This window comes from Schistocerca gregaria, chromosome 4 (assembly GCF_023897955.1).
Source record: "Schistocerca gregaria isolate iqSchGreg1 chromosome 4, iqSchGreg1.2, whole genome shotgun sequence".
Lineage (NCBI taxonomy): Eukaryota > Metazoa > Arthropoda > Insecta > Orthoptera > Acrididae > Schistocerca > Schistocerca gregaria.
In genome coordinates, this window is record NC_064923.1 from 402,071,052 (window position 1) to 402,087,686 (window position 16,635).

Genomic DNA, 16,635 nt, shown 5'->3' on the forward strand with positions numbered 1-16,635 from the left:
TCACCTGAGCTGTGCGTGGGGCAGCAGCCACATGCAGCACATGTTGCGGAGGTGTTAGACTTAAAAGTCAGCATGGTGTGTCCAAACTGCAGGCCTGATGAAGAACACAGTGTGGGTGTAACGGCTCATGCCGCTGCAACAGTGGGCGGAAGGCGGTCGAGGCACAGCCAAGGGTGGGCTGACCTGGGAGGCAACCGGCATTGCCAAAACAATGAGCAGGATGGGGAGGGGGGCGGGGGGGGGGGATTCTGGCACACTAGGCATATAATAATGTGCTCCCCTTGTGTAGAAATGTTCAATTCACTGTTCTGGAACTCTGCCGGCACATCAAACCATCCCAAATGTAACAGCGTGGATGAAGGATAAACCACAATGTCTTTAACTGGAAGATCACCGATGATGTCCTTATGCGGTATGCACCGTCCATGTTGTGGCTGTTTGGCATTTGTTCTGCTGCCACACTAGATGGTGGTCATGTTGAGCCAGTTAAGGTTAGGTGGTCACTGGTGTCCCTGGTCGTAAATAATTGTTCATTTGTAACCAAACTTGCATTAGGTACACTTGACCACTCGTGGTCACAAGCACAGTTAATAGGGTACATTACACTTGCACCAAAAGGTATTGGTAGAGCCATTGTGGTGGAAACAATGTGGGCTGGCAGATGAAGTTCACAAATGACGAAAACAAGCACAAAGTAACTCGCGATGAGACGACGACTATATCAGGGTCAACACTGTGGTTATCACATATGGTAGGTCAGTAATGACACACACTAAATATCGAATATGCATTTATTAATCACTGAGACAAAACTAACAAATATGGCAGAAGAACAAGTTACGCGCCAAAAAGCAGCCAGAACAAAGCAGTCCAAAGAAATAAGAATGAAAGATAGTGCGCACCACACATTAAAGTTCAGTTCCCTCCAAAGTAATGTTCATTTGATACAGTGCACTTCTTTCAGTTAAATTTTCTCTCTGCTGGAAGCACTTCAGGAAGTTTTTAAGTGGGATGCTGCTGTTGAACTGTTGACATTTTTCCTCGATTATGGTTGCATGTCAGTATGGTGCCTGATTAGTCTATAGTTAAGTCACTGTAAGCTGATCCCTGACAGCTGCAGAAGGTTCTGCATGGCAGCTTTACAGGGCTGCCTCAACAAATAACATAACCTGATTTTTAAATGGCGCTGTGCCAACATCTTGGTGTTGTCACAGCTCTGCAGATGGTTACTGTTTCCACCTGCAGTTGTTGGTGCTTTGCAGCTGTAATCTGCCAACCATACTGTGAGCTGTCAGGTCTTCTTATGCTGTCTCAACTATAGACACTTTCATTGCAAATTTTCATACTTAAAAATACCAAGGAAAAACTGATCAAGATTTGGTCCTGATGAAAGAAATTCTTTGTTCACTGTCTACTTCATGTCAAGTAAACAAATGTGGATTTATTTCGTGTATGATATCACTTGATGTGCTTATTTTGGTCTTAGTGATGGTAGTGATTCCACAGATTTGGCTGCTGTTTAATCACTGGGTCATAATTGTAGCAGTAAAAACTTCAGAAGAAAAATTCATATGATTTTGCTGTTTAACCTGCTTGTTCATATGTTCAAATGTGTGTGAATTCCCAAGGGACCAAATCGCTGAGCTCATGAGTCTCTAGACTTACACACTACTTAAACTTACTTATGCTAAGAACAACACACACCACCATGCCCGAGGGAGGATTTGAAACTCTAGCGGGAGGGGCCATGCAATCCATGACATGGCACCTCAAACCGTGTGGCACCTGCCTGTTACAAAAAGACAAAAAGAAAGTACCTGATTTACACTTTGGCTCATATTGAACATCTGCAGCACAAATTGTGTAACAACATGTTGTGGGTTCATTTCTCCAAATAAAATGTACTAAAATGCATACATGACACAAAGGTCTCAGCAATCATCCAACAGATATCTTTGTTGATCTCTTTCAATGCATTCATTACATTGTGATGTCAAGGGTTTTAAAGTGACATGTCCCATAAATTGAAATGTGAAAACCACTTATACCATCAGTTAGACTAGAGCATCTTATTTAAATGCTGCTTTCAGCAATCCTATGATCTCAGCTGCAGGTTTTGGTAACAAAATACAGAACTTCTTTCAGACCACCAGTTTTTTAGGATCGTGTTGTGGTTTCAGTCCTGAAACTGGTTTGACGCAGCTCTCCATGCCACTCTATCCTGTGCAAGCTTCTTCATTTCCCAGTACCTACTGCAACCTACATCCTTCTGAATCTGCTTAGTGTATTCAACTCTTGGTCTCCCTCTACGATTTTTATCCTCCACGCTGCCCTCCAATACTAAATTGGTGATCCTTTGATGCCTCAGAACATGTCCTACCAACCTATCCCTTCTTCTAGTCAAGCTGTGCCACAAACTTCTCTTCTCCCCAATCCTATTCAATACTTCCTCATTAGTTATGTGATCTACCCATCTAATCTTCAGCATTCTTCTGTAGCACCACATTTTGAAAGCTTCTATTCTCTTCTTGTCCAAACTAGTTATCATCCATGTTTCACTTCCATACATGGCTACACTCCATACAAATACTTTCAGAAACGACTTCCTGACACTTAAATCTATGCTCGATGTTAACAAATTTCTCTTCTTCAGAAACGCTTTCCTTGCCATTGCCAGTCTACATTTTATATCCTCTCTACTTCGACCATCATCAGTTATTTTGCTCCCCAAATAGCAAAACTCGTTTACTACTTTAAGTGTCTCATTTCCTAATCTAATTCCCTCAGCATCACCTGACTTAATTCGACTACATTCCATTATCCTCGTTTTGCTTCTGTTGATGTTCATCTTATATACTCCTCTCAAAACACTGTCCATTCCATTCAACTACTCTTCAAAGTCCTTTGCTGTCTCTGACAGAATTACAATGTCGTCAGCGAACCTCAACTTTTTATTTCTTCTCCATGGATTTTAATACCTACTCCGAATTTTTCTTTTGTTTCCTTCACTGCTTGCTCAATATACAGATTGAATAACATCGTGGAGAGGCTACAACCCTGTCTTACTCCCTTCCCAACCGCTGCCTCCCTTGCATGCCCCTTGACTCTTATAACTGCCATCTGGTTTCTGTACAAATTGTAAATAGCCTTTCGCTCCCTGTATTTTACCCCTGCCATCTTTAGAATTTGAAAAAGAATATTCCAGTCAACATTGTCAAAAGCTTTCTCTAAGTCTACAAATGCTAGAAACGTAGGTTTGCCTTACCTTAATCTAGCTTCTAAGATAAGTCGTAAGGCCAATATTGCCTCACGTGTTCCAGTATTTCTACGGAATCCAAACTGATCTTCCCCAAGGTCGGCTTCTACTAGTTTTTCCATTCGTCTGTAAAGAATTTGTGTTAGTATTTTGCATCCGTGACTTATTGAACTGATAGTTAGATAATTTTCAAATCTGTCAACACCTGCTTTCTTTGGGATTGGAATTATTATATTCTTCTTGAAGTCTGAGGGTATTTCGCCTGTTTCATACATCTTGCTCACCAGATGGTAGAGTTTTGTCAGGACTGGCTCTGCCAAGGCCGTCAGTAGTTCCAATGGAATGTTGTCTACTCCCAGCATCTTGTTTCAGCATAGGTCTTTCAGTGCTTAGCCAAACTTTTCACGCAGTATCGTATCTCCCTTTTCATCTTCATCTACATCCCCTTCCTATTCCATAATATTGTCCTCAAGTACATCACCCCTTTATAGACCCTCTATATACTCCTTCCACCTTTCTGCTTTCCCTTCTTTGCTTAAAACTGGGTCTCCATCTGAGCTCTTGATATTCATACAAGTGGTTCTCTTATCTTCAAAGGTCTCTTTAATTTTCCTGCTGGCAGTATCTATCTTACTCCTAGTGAGATAAGCCTCTACATCCTTACATTTGTCATCTAGCCATCCCTGCTTAGCCATTTTGCACTTCCTGTCGATCCCATTTTGAGACGTTTGTGTTCGTTTTTGCCTGCTTCATTTATTTCATTTTTATATTTTCTCCTTTCATCAATTAAATTCAATATTTCTTCTGGTACCCAAGGATTTCTACTAGCGCTCATCTTTTTACCTACTTGATCCTCTGCTGCCTTCACTACTTCATCCCTTAAAGCTACCCATTCTTCTTCTACTGTATTTCTTTCCCCCATTCCTGTCCTTTGTTCCCTTATGCTCTCCCTGAAACTCTGTACAACCTCTGGTTCTTTCAGTTTATCCAGGTCCCATCTCCTTAAATTCCCACCTTTTTGCAGTTTCTTCAGTTTTAATCTACAGGTCATAACCAATAGATTGTGGTAAGAGTCCACATCTGCCCCTGGAAATGTCTTACAATTTAAAACCTGGTTCCAAAATCTCTGTCTTACCATTATATAATCTATCTGATACCTTTTAGAATCTCCAGGGTTCTTCCATGTATACAACCTTCTTTCATGATTCTTAAACCAAGTGTTAGCTATGATTAAATTGTACTCTGTGCAAAATTCTACCAGGCGGCTTCCTCTTTGATTTCTTAGCCCCAATCCATATCCACCTGCTACGTTTCCTTCTCTTCCTTTTCCTACACTCGAATTCCAGTCACCCATGACTATTAAATTTTCATCTCCCTTCACTATTTGAATATTTTCTTTTATTTCATCATAAATTTCTTCAATTTCTTCGTTATCTGCAGAGCTAGTTGGCATATTAACTTGTACTACTGTAGTAGGTGTGGGCTTCGTATCTATTTTGGCCACAATAATGCGTTCACTATGCTGTTTGTAGTAGCTTACCCGCATTCCTATTTTCCTATTCATTATTAAACCTAATCCTGCATTACCCCTATTTTATTTTGTGTTTATAACCCTGTAGTCTTTAGGATCAACCACAGTTAAAAATCACAGACTAAATACATCACCTCAGGGAGAGTATAACTGCACCACTGCATCGCTTGAACCAACACACAAGACTGTGCTGATTAGTAGACTGCAGCATTTCCCTATAGTACATGACACTTTTGCCTGCTACACAAAAATTTTTGTGCCCATCTTATACTACTGTAAACAGAGCTCCACTTTGGTACATGATGTAATATATTTCTACATCTACATCTACATCTACATGACTACTCTGCAATTCACATTTAAGTGCTTGGCAGAGGGTTCATCGAACCACAATCATACTATCTCTCTACTATTCCACTCCCGAACAGCGAGCGGGAAAAACGAACACCTAAACCTTTCTGTTCGAGCTCTGATTTCTCTTATTTTATTTTGATGATCATTCCTACCTATGTAGGTTGGGCTCAACAAAATATTTTCGCATTCGGAAGAGAAAGTTGGTGACTGAAATTTCGTAAAAAGGTCTCGCCGCGACGAAAAACGTCTATGCTGTAATGACTTCCATCCCAACTCGTGTATCATATCTGCCACACTCTCTCCCCTATAATGCGATAATACAAAACGAGCTGCCCTTCTTTGCACCCTCTCGATGTCCTCCGTCAATCCCACCTGGTAAGGATCCCACACCGCGCAGCAATATTCTAACAGAGGACGAACGAGTGTAGTGTAAGCTGTCTCTTTAGTGGACTTGTTGCATCTTCTAAGTGTCCTGCCAATGAAACGCAACCTTTGGCTCGCCTTCCCGACAATATTATCTATGTGGTCCTTCCAACTGAAGTTGTTTGTAATTTTAACACCCAGGTACTTAGTTGAATTGACAGCCTTGAGAATTGTACTATTTATCGAGTAATCGAATTCCAGCGGATTTCTTTTGGAACTCATGTGGATCATCTCACACTTTTCGTTATTTAGCGTCAACTGCCACCTGACACACCATACAGCAATCTTTTCTAAATCGCTTTGCAGCTGATACTGGTCTTCGGATGACCTTACTAGACGGTAAATTACAGCATCATCTGCGAACAACCTAAGAGAACTGCTCAGATTGTCACCCAGGTCATTTATATAGATCAGGAACAGTAGAGGTCCCAGGACGCTTCCCTGGGGAACACCTGATATCACTTCAGTTTTACTCGATGATTTGCCGTCTATTACTACGAACTGCGACCTTCCTGACAGGAAATCACGAATCCAGTCGCACAACTGAGACGATACCCCATAGCTCCACAGCTTGATTAGAAGTCGCTTGTGAGGAACGGTGTCAAAAGCTTTCCGGAAATCTAGAAATACGGAATCAACTTGAGATCCCCTGTCGATAGCGGCCATTACTTCGTGCGAATAAAGAGCTAGCTGCGTTGCACAAGAGCGATGTTTTCTGAAGCCATGCTGATTACGTGTCAATAGATCGTTCCCTTCGAGGTGATTCATAATGTTTGAATACAGTATATGCTCCAAAACCCTACTGCAAACCGACGTCAATGATATAGGTCTGTAGTTAAATGGATTACTCCTATTACCCTTCTTGAACACTGGTGCGACCTGCGCAATTTTCCAATCTGTAGGTACAGATCTATCGGTGAGCGAGCGGTTGTATATGAGTGCTAAGTAGGGAGCTATAGTATCAGCGTAATCTGAAAGGAACCTAATCGGTATACAATCTGGACCTGAAGACTTGCCCGTATCAAGCGATTTGAGTTGCTTCGCAACCCCTAAGGTATCTACTTCTAAGAAACTCATGCTAGCAGATGTTCGTGTTTCAAATTCTGGAATATTCCATTCGTCTTCCCTGGTGAAGGAATTTCGGAAAACTGCGTTCAATAACTCCGCTTTAGCGGCGCAGTCGTCGATAACAGTGCCATCGGCACTGCGCAGCGAAGGTATTGACTGCGTCTTGCCGCTTGTGTACTTTACATACGACCAGAATTTCTTCGGATTTTCTACCAAATTTCGAGACAATGTTTCGTTGTGGAACCTATTAAAGGCATCTCGCATCGAAGTACGTGCCAAATTTCGCGCGTCTGTAAATTTTAGCCCATCTTCAGGATTTCGCGTTCTTCTGAACTTCGCATGCTTTTTCCGTTGCCTCTGCAACAGCGTTCGGACCTTTTTTGTGTACCACGGGGGATCCGTTCCATCTCTTACCAATTTATGAGGTATGAATATCTCAATTGCTGTTGCTACTATATCTTTGAATTTGAGCCACATCTCGTCTACATTCGCATAGTCAGTTCGGAAGGAATGGAAATTGTCTTTTAGGAAGGCTTCTAGTGGTACTTTATCCGCTTTTTTAAATAAAATTATTTTGCGTTTGTTTCTGATGGATTTGGAAGAAATGGTATTGAGCCTAGCTACAATGACCTTGTGATCACTAATCCCTGTATCAGTCATGATGCTCTCTATCAGCTCTGGATTGTTTGTGGCCAAGAGGTCAAGTGTGTTTTCGCAACCATTTACAATTCGCGTGGGTTCGTGGACTAACTGCTCTAAATAATTTTCGGAGAATGCATTTAGGACAATCTCGGAAGACGTTTTGTGCCTACCACCGGTTTTGAACAAGTATTTTTGCCAACATACCGAGGGTAGGTTGAAGTCCCCACCAACTATAACCGTATGAGTGGGGTATTTATTTGTTACGAGACTCAAACTTTCTCTGAACTGTTCCGCAACTGTATCATCGGAGTCTGGGGGTCGGTAGAAGGAGCCAATTATTAACTTAATTCGGCTGTTAAGTATAACCTCCACCCACACCAATTCGCACAGAGTATCTACTTCGACTTCACTACAAGATAAACCACTACTGACAGACACCAACACTCCACCACCAATTCTGCCTAATCTATCTTTCCTGAACACCGTCTGAGACTTCGTAAAAATTTCTGCAGAACTTATTTCAGGCTTTAGCCAGCTTTCTGTACCTATAACGATATCCGCTTCTGTGCTTTCTACTAGCGCTTGAAGCTCAGGGACTTTTCCAGCGCAACTACAACAGTTTACAACTATAATTCCGATTTTCTGGCAAATTGCTCTGTGCAGTTCACTTATGTATACTGAATACTGAAACGAAATTATTTCACACTTTGTAGAGTATGCACAGTGCTCTTGGAGTGTGATAACTTGGCTTAACAATACTGGACAGTGGAAAGTTCTGGGTGGAAGTTAGGCCACAGTGGCTGGAGACAGTGGCCATGTGAGTGAAAATTGTGGTTGTGTGAATAAATGTGTTCTTTCTGTTTCTGAAGGAGGAGTTTTCTGTCTGAAAGATTACATGTTTAGAAGTCTCTTCACTGTACCTCTCTGCATCTCTGTGCCTCCTCTTTGTGGTAAATAGCAACTTATCGTTTCACAGTTAGCAATATTGCATATTTGAGCTTTGTTTTTCAAAAATATTATGTGGCCTTTTCTGTCAGGTAACATTGTAGCATTTTGGACATGAGAATTCTTAATATGCAACTATACACCACTCATTGTACAACTGAGACCTTGAGTAGTTGATGGGAGTACAGAAAAGACTGGAAACATTGCTAAACTTTCAGACAAAGCCTTCTTCATAGCTAACAAAAAACTAATTTGTATGGACAGTATACTGTTCCACCTAACTGCATGTTCCTGTCACTGCAGTGTAGCTAGGATGAGGGATTTTGTTGTGTTACGTGGATGGGAGGACCAAGGAAGTGGGGACTCAAAGGAAGGGAGGGCTGAAGAGCTGGGATGATGACAGCTGGCAGGTGAAGGCAGCAAGGAAACATGGTAGGAATGTGGCACCACTAAGCCTGTGGTAGTGCATGGGGAAAGTTGTATGGCAAAAAATAAAATGTTGGAGTTGTTTGGGAAGGGTTGGGGAAGTATAACAGAGGAGGATGCTGACCAAGGAGATAAATATGAATATAGGTTAATAGAATAAAGTAAGATGTATGGGAATGGAGGTGGAGGTGGGGTATAAGACAGAGACAAAATTCTAAGTAATCTGGTATTACTGGAGGGAAGGGGATGATCTACATGGCAAGGGATTTTGAAAACAGCAATTGAAGTTAAGGCTGTTGTGCTCAGCAGAATGTCCTGCCAGTCGTGTGGTCAAACTATCTCTTGGTCACTGTTTTGTAGTGGCCATTCAATCAGATGGACAGCAGGTTGGAAGCTGTGTTCACAAGAAAGACTGTGCAGAAGCTGTAGCAGAACTGTTATATGATATGAGTACTTTTCAAAGCTGGTCCTGCCTCTGACAGGGTAAGATATTTCTATGACAGGAATGGAATAGGATGTACTGATTTGGGTTAGGTCTTGCAGCTGAGCCTTCCACATGGATGTAGCCCATGTACCAAGGGGCTCAAAGTAAGTGTTGCGTATGGATGACTCAGGACATTTTGTGGGTTGGATGGGCAATGATATACCATTTGGAAGATTGTGGAAAGAATGTTCCTCATTTGAGGGCACAATGAGTGATAACAAAAGTCCTTGTGAATGATACAGTTCAGCTTTTCTAGTCTCAGGTGGTATTGGGTAATGAGTGGAGAGTGCCGAACAACTTCCTTCACAACACCATAAATGAAAAATATGTGAAGAGTTTTCACACTGTTGACCGTACCCATCTACTCTTGGGTAGTTTGCATTTTTGTCCATTCTTCCAATATTTATTGTGCCAAGACAGATAACATAAGGTTAACTGTAGAATGAAAATAACTTTTTGCTATATTTTATCTAACCGAAAATAATTCACTTTATTTTATGAGACAAACGCCAGTTTCATAGGTCATCCCATGATAACCTTCCTCGTACCTCCTCATTGGTTATAATATTGCCAATGTGTTACATGAAATACTAATATTCCCATCACTTTATACAATAGAAGTAAACGCTCACTCCTTATCTAAGAAATATATTGCATGTAAATCGGTTCATGTGGTTCATTTTTGTGTTAAGTAGATTAGTGTTATTACTTACAGAAATTTATGCAAATAATTTTGTTGCTCATTTTACTTGCCTTTTACAGGGTTCTCGCTGGACATTTCAAGCCACAAGAATGACTGGAGAGTTGGGATCATGGTCCTTGAAACCCGATCAGATGCAGGTTGTCAATCCTGTCCTCATTCTAGTGTTTATTCCTGTTTTTGAAGCTGGCATATATCCTCTCTTTGAAAAGTGCAATCTTCTGAAAAAACCTCTTCAGAGGATTGGAGTTGGTGGTGTTCTTGCAGCCATATCTTTTATTATATCTGCCATAGTGGAACTTCAACTTGAGGTAATTGTTTATGAACCTAAATTTAAAACAAATCAAAACCAGTTCTGTTGATAACTTATCAAATTGTCACAATAATGATGTTAAAAATACTCAACATTCGAAAATAAGCCATACTCAATGAGCTGCTTCCTTGAAATTGGGTATATGTATATCACTCAAATGTGTGAATAGCAAAGACAAAGGCAGTAAACCTATTCATGATTAATAAATAAATACAAATGGATAAAATGGGGGGTGAATGATGGAAATCCACAATGCAATACTTTCCAGATGTTGCTAACAAGCAGCATGGGAAAGAAAATATGTTCAAAATTATGAAAATACTGAATCATTTTTACTTTAATTACTTGTTATTTGTATGTTTTATCTGATATTTTCACCTCTATATATGTCAATGATCTCTCTTCTAAAGCAGAAGATTCCATGTGGCAATTCAGACACAAGTAGCTGAACTAACCAAACAAGTGGCAGAGCTTCATGTTGTAACAGACCAGGATAGTCAGCAGCCAGAGGTTGATGCAAGGATCCTGGCTGATGGAGGCTTCAGTGAAATAGTAGTAACAAGACCAGTTCCTTACTATGACTTACATAGCTACAGACGGATGTCAAAGTGCAGTGGCCAAGCTCCCTTTTGGCAAGTGTTCAGTTGCTGTGCACAGTGTGCTGACAGCAGCTGCCTGGCCTGCTGCTGCTGCTGCTGCTACTGCTGTGGCTGTTGCAGGCTAGAAGATGCCCCCAAGTGGTGTGGTACCAAGTCCAAAAAGACAGATCAGTACCAGAAGATGACCCAGTGATAGCAAAGGCTCAAACTGATGGCAGTTGATAGCTGGTCCATGTCCCCTCATCACCCAAGTAGCCCTCTCAACCCAACAGGTGTTGCTAGACTGCTATCCCTTAATTAAAATTGGCGAGTTTATATTTTTGTGGTATAGAACAGTAAGGGCTATAAATTAGAATTTTTTTTATTAAAAGTCATTTGCATTCCCCAGGCAAATCCAAGTCATGCCAGAAATAGAGCTGGAAGCAGGAAGCAAGCCATTCTTTTGCAAGTTGGTCAGGTCAGTGACACTGTTGGCCAAGTCAGGAATAAGCATTCAGCAGGAAAGAGGATGGAAAACCAAAGGAAGTGAGACAAGAATATTAATTAGCTTATAAAGAATGCTGCAAGGAATGGTATCTATCTCATAAGAGAAGAGCACATAGTGAGGGACTTCAATAGAGTAAACAGCGTGTTAAGTGAATGTAGCAGAATGAGGAGAACTCATTCAGTCATTATGAACTGAGCTTTGTGTCTCAGACTCACACTATCTCCTTTTAAATACTCCAGTACTTGTGATGAGTTGATCATTAGGTTTGATGGCACTCACAGAAATAGCACTCAATTCCATGATTATGATACTGTAGTGAATCTATGTCCTAGATGCTCTAGCACAGTCTATGATGTAATCAAGAGGATAGTCTTCATTGAATGAACTTCATGCTGCTCACTCCCTACCATCTACAGATGGAGAAACTGAATGTCATCTGACAACACCACATTGAAGAGTGCTGCCAATACTGGTCTTCAACACGGAAGCCAGCAACAAGGCCTCTTGGAGCCATGTTCCTGTTCAACACTCAGATACCTTCAGGTGCTGAAATCTACCAGGGGAAGGGAGGAGATCAACTGAACACGTGACTACCGATGCCAGGCACATCATGGATGGTTCATTGAGGGTCACCGTAGAATTCAGAGTGGGTCTGAATACACTCTGGAGATGGCATGAAACCACTTCATGCTGGGCAGCGATCTTCCTTTTCACTAGTAGCAGCTGCCAAACCACAGGGTTGCTGACATCAACATCTGGGCATCAAATGCTGAGATGACTTGGTGGATGGCACACAGAATCCAGTATGAAGCTGCTGCAGAAGGACAGCAACTTCTAAACACTGTGAATAAATAACGGAACTCTAATAATGTTTTATTGGTGTTCTTGATGCTTCACATGTTCCCAACAGCTATTCTGACATCACACAGAGGTGTGTCTGCTCGACCTTTTGTAATATACAAGTCAGTAGCTTAGTTGTTAAGATGCTTTACCACTTGAGGACACACACAAGACAATAATTTCATAGCCTGATACTGTAGTAATAACCTGGCTCAACCTGCTGATGCAATACCTTCCTACTGCATGGCCAAGAATGTTGTTCCAAGTCTGGCCCATCTTATGATGAATTAACTGCCTTATTTCTGCAAGTGGCATGCCCACATACTGATAAACTTTCACAGAATCACCAAAAAACCATCTGGGCCACTGTATACCGCTCCCTTGTAAAGACCTGTCCCCCAGGTCTCTACCCAGGATTGGTCTGTCTGTAACAGACGTAAGACACATGGCTATTAACATTAAATATCTACAAATAACTTCTGCAGAATAGTGCTTGGTGGCATGGACTCAAAGGCTCAGGGGCTGCAGTTCTTTTTACAATACTTAGCTCCTAGTCTCTCACCTACAGCTACAAACTACTTGGTGGCTCATTAGCTCTCCTGAGTACACTACACATCAGAGGCTGCTACTGAGGTAGCTGATTGTGTGTGGATACACATAAGGGTTTTTTATATTAGGCGATTCACCATCCAGTCCTAATACTGATAGCTCTAGAAAACCCAGAAGGTATAAGATTGAAAGAAATGCCTCCCACGGGTGAGAGTGTTAAAATCCTAATGGTAAACTGCAAAAGCATTCCCAACAAACTGCCAGTTTGAAGCACTCAAGAAAGACAGTGAAGCTCACATAATAGTAGGTAGAGAAAGCTAGCTAAAACCTGAAATTGATAGCAGTGAGTTTTTTGGGGAAAATGTAAATGTATATCAAAAGGACAGGCAAATAGGAAATGAAGCGGGTGTATTTGTTGCAGTAGACAAGAAACTCAAATCTATTAAGATAGAAATTGAAGCTGCATGTGACATTGTTTGAGTAAGACTCAGAATAAGAGGTAGGCATAAAATGGTAATTACATCCTTCTATCACCCACCAGTTATCTCCTAATGTATCTGAAAACTTTAGAGATAATGTCATTTCACTTGTATGTAAGGTCCTCAAACATACTGTAATCATTGGTGGAGAATTTAATCATCCAACAATCAATTGGGAATATTGCAGTTTTGCTAGTGATGTGCATGAGAAGACATCCTATGAAACATAGCTCGGAACCCCACTCACAATGTAAATATATTAGCTCTAATGGCAACAGATAGACCTGACCTCTTTGAGGATGTCCACATCAAAACTGGTATCAGTGATAATGGCATGGTTGTGGCAGCAATGAGTACCAAAGTACAAAGGACAACTAAACAAAGCAGCAAGGGTATACATGTTCAGTAAACTAGGTAAAAAAAAAAAGTAGTAGTGTCACATCTCAATGAGGAACTTGAAACTTTCGGCAAATGACAGGAGCATGTAGAGAAACTATGGCAAAACTTTACAAGAATAGCTGACCATGCACTGGATAGATACGTACCTAGTAGTACAGTTTGTAATAGAAGGGAACCTCCATGGTATACAGTCATCACTGTAAAGAAACTTGTGAAGAAATGGAGATTACTGCATAACAGGTGTAAAACAAAGCGTAGTACTGCAGATAGAGAGATGCTGAATGAAAAGCATTGGCTGTCAAGGGAGCAATGCATGATGCCTTTTGTCTACCACAGTAGAATATTGTCAAATAATCTTTCACAGAACCCAAAGAAATTCTGGTTCTATGTAAAGGCTGTTAATAATTTGTATGGACAGTATACTGTTCCACCTAACTGCATGTTCCTGTCACTGCAGTGTAGCTAGGATGAGGGATTTTGTTGGGTTATGTGGATGGAAGGACCAAGGAAGTGGGGACTCAAAGAATGAACGAGACAGGAGCTGAAATTGAGGGTAGTGAAGCAAAAGCTGGAATGCTTAACTCTGTTTCCAAATTTCCTTGATGAAGGAAAATCCAGGAGAATTGTTCCAATTTAATCCTCATGCCACTTAAAAGATGAGTGAAATCAGTATTAGTATCAGTGGTCTTGAGACACAGCTGAAATCATTAAAACTGTACAAAGCTTCAGACCCCAATGGAATCCCAGTCAGATTCCATACTGAATTTGTGGCCGAGTTAGCCCCTCCTCTACTATAATCTAGTGTAGTTCCTTTGAAAGAAAGGTCATGCCTAGATCTTGGGGGGGGGGGGGGGGGGGGAAGCACAGGTCACACCAGTTGACAAGAAGGGCAGCAGAAGTAATCCAGAAACTACCACCCAGTATCCTTGACATCGATCTGTTGTTGAATCTTAGGACATATTCTGAGATCAGACATATTGAAGGACCTTCAATAGGGTGACCTCTTAAATTCCACCCATCATGGGTTTCAAAAACATTGATTATGTGAAACCCAACATGCACTTTTCTCACCTTGCCTGCAAAAAGATTTGGATCAAGGCAATCAGTTAGATGCAGTATTTCTTGAGTTCCAAAAAGCATTTGACTCAGTACCACACCTACACTTATTGTCAAAAGTACAATCATATAGGGTATCAAGTGCATCAATCATTCTTCCCACTCTCCACACATGAATGATAAAAGAAGAAACCCTCATAACTGGTACAATGGGACATGCTCCCTGCCATGCACCTCATGGTGGTTTGTAGGGTATAGATGTAGTAAAAGAAGACTGTAATACCTGTGGTCTCACCATTATTTCTTATTTCTCTTTTCTCATTTATAAACTTGAAAGACATACTACAACTCCTCTCATTTTACAGTATCCATGATGAATCATCCTTGTCAATCTGTGATCCAGATCTACTAATATATTACCAGTGCAAAAATACTGCTGGCAGAGGACAATAAAGGTGAATATATTCCTTTTTTTTAAAGAATGACAGAAAAGTGGGGAACCAGCTGACTGAATCCCCATTCTGTCTTCCTCGTCAGAAATTTTGGCATGTGAACATAGTTGTGCTTTTTTTAACACACAACGTTTAAAATCCTTTTAACCAGTCTCTCTTCATAGTTAAGCCTTGATACTCAGCACCACCCTCTTACGGCCACTACATATTTCTTTCTCCCATTGTCTCCTTTTTCTCCCATTGATGTACAATATGTCCCACTACCACTGTTTCCTCTCTTGCACTCATTTTTGTCCTATATATCACCTCATATGGGGACAGCACTCTATTGGTGTGAACATTCGAATTGTAAGCTGCCACTACAAAGGGAAGACATATTCCTAGTCATTATGGTCAGAGTTCACATAGTGACTTATTATCTTCCTAACAGCATGACATACCCTCTCTGTTCTATGTTTTGGCTGTGGCTGTAGCAGACTAGTTCTTACTTTCTGAATCTGTAGAAACATACATAACTGTTTCATTAAGCCAGGCATGAAGTTTGTCCTGTGGTCCATGATTGTGGTCTCTGGCACATTGAACTTCAATGACAAATTGTGGACTGTGGCTTGCATGACTGTTGCTGCCTGCTGATTAGGGATTACGATAATTTCCACGTATCTACAAGAATGATCAGTAACTGTTGACATTAAGTGTCTGGCTAAATGGAATCTACATATACATTCCAATCATTTCAAATGGTTTGGTGGTCTCTGAACTAACATTTGTTTATGGCTCATATCTGCTCTGGGCACACTGCACACATCTCCTCACATATTGGTCTACATCTTCATTTCTTCCTCTACACTATTTCCTCTCTGCTACTGTCCAATTACTTCCCCTACAATCTACATGCCTGGATAGCCTGTAGCTGTGACCTTCCTTCAAGTGCTTCCTCTCTGTTTTCTGCTGCCACCACTACATGTGGCCCCAACATCATAACCTTATACAACAGACCATCACACTTGCTGAATGGCAGCTGTGTCCTTTATAGCTTGCAGTCACTGTCAGAATTTTGCACTGCTTGCCATTCAGCAAGGCTATGTTCCCATGTTTGTATTATGCTCACTGTCCTGATCAACCCATCTGCTTTTCCATGTCTCTTCCCTTGTGTACATAATACTTCATAATTATATTAAAAACAAAGATTCCAAGACTTACCAAGCGGGAAAGCGCCGGTAGATAGGCATAATGAATAAAACCCACAAACACACACACAGAATTTCGAGCTTTCGCAGCCGGCGGCTGCTTCATCAGGAAAGAGGGAAGGAAAAGGAAAGATGAAAGGATGTGGGTTTTAAGGGAGAGGGTAAGGAGTCATTCCAATCCCGGGAACGGAAAGACTTACCTTAGGGGGAAAAAAAGGATAGGTATATACTCGCGCCCCCCCCCCCCCCACCCCACACACACACACACACACACACACACACACACACACACACACACACACACACACACACACACACAGTGTCTGTGTGACATTTTTGTCACTAGTTCATATCCCATGATGAGCTTCACATACTTATTGAAGCAAATGGTTATAAGATAGCTGCATATTTGTGGAAATCCCATATGGATAAAGGATAAATTATC

The 16,635-nt window shown here is 41.1% G+C and overlaps 1 protein-coding gene across 1 annotated transcript in view; it reads left to right on the plus strand.

The window, feature by feature from the left end:
• The window catches only part of LOC126365904 (solute carrier family 15 member 1-like), a 376,844-nt gene that overhangs the window by 319,201 nt on the left and 41,008 nt on the right, over positions 1–16,635 (plus strand). The window contains 1 exon segment of the mRNA XM_050008624.1: positions 9,892–10,140. Coding sequence (XP_049864581.1) covers positions 9,892–10,140 — 249 coding nt within the window.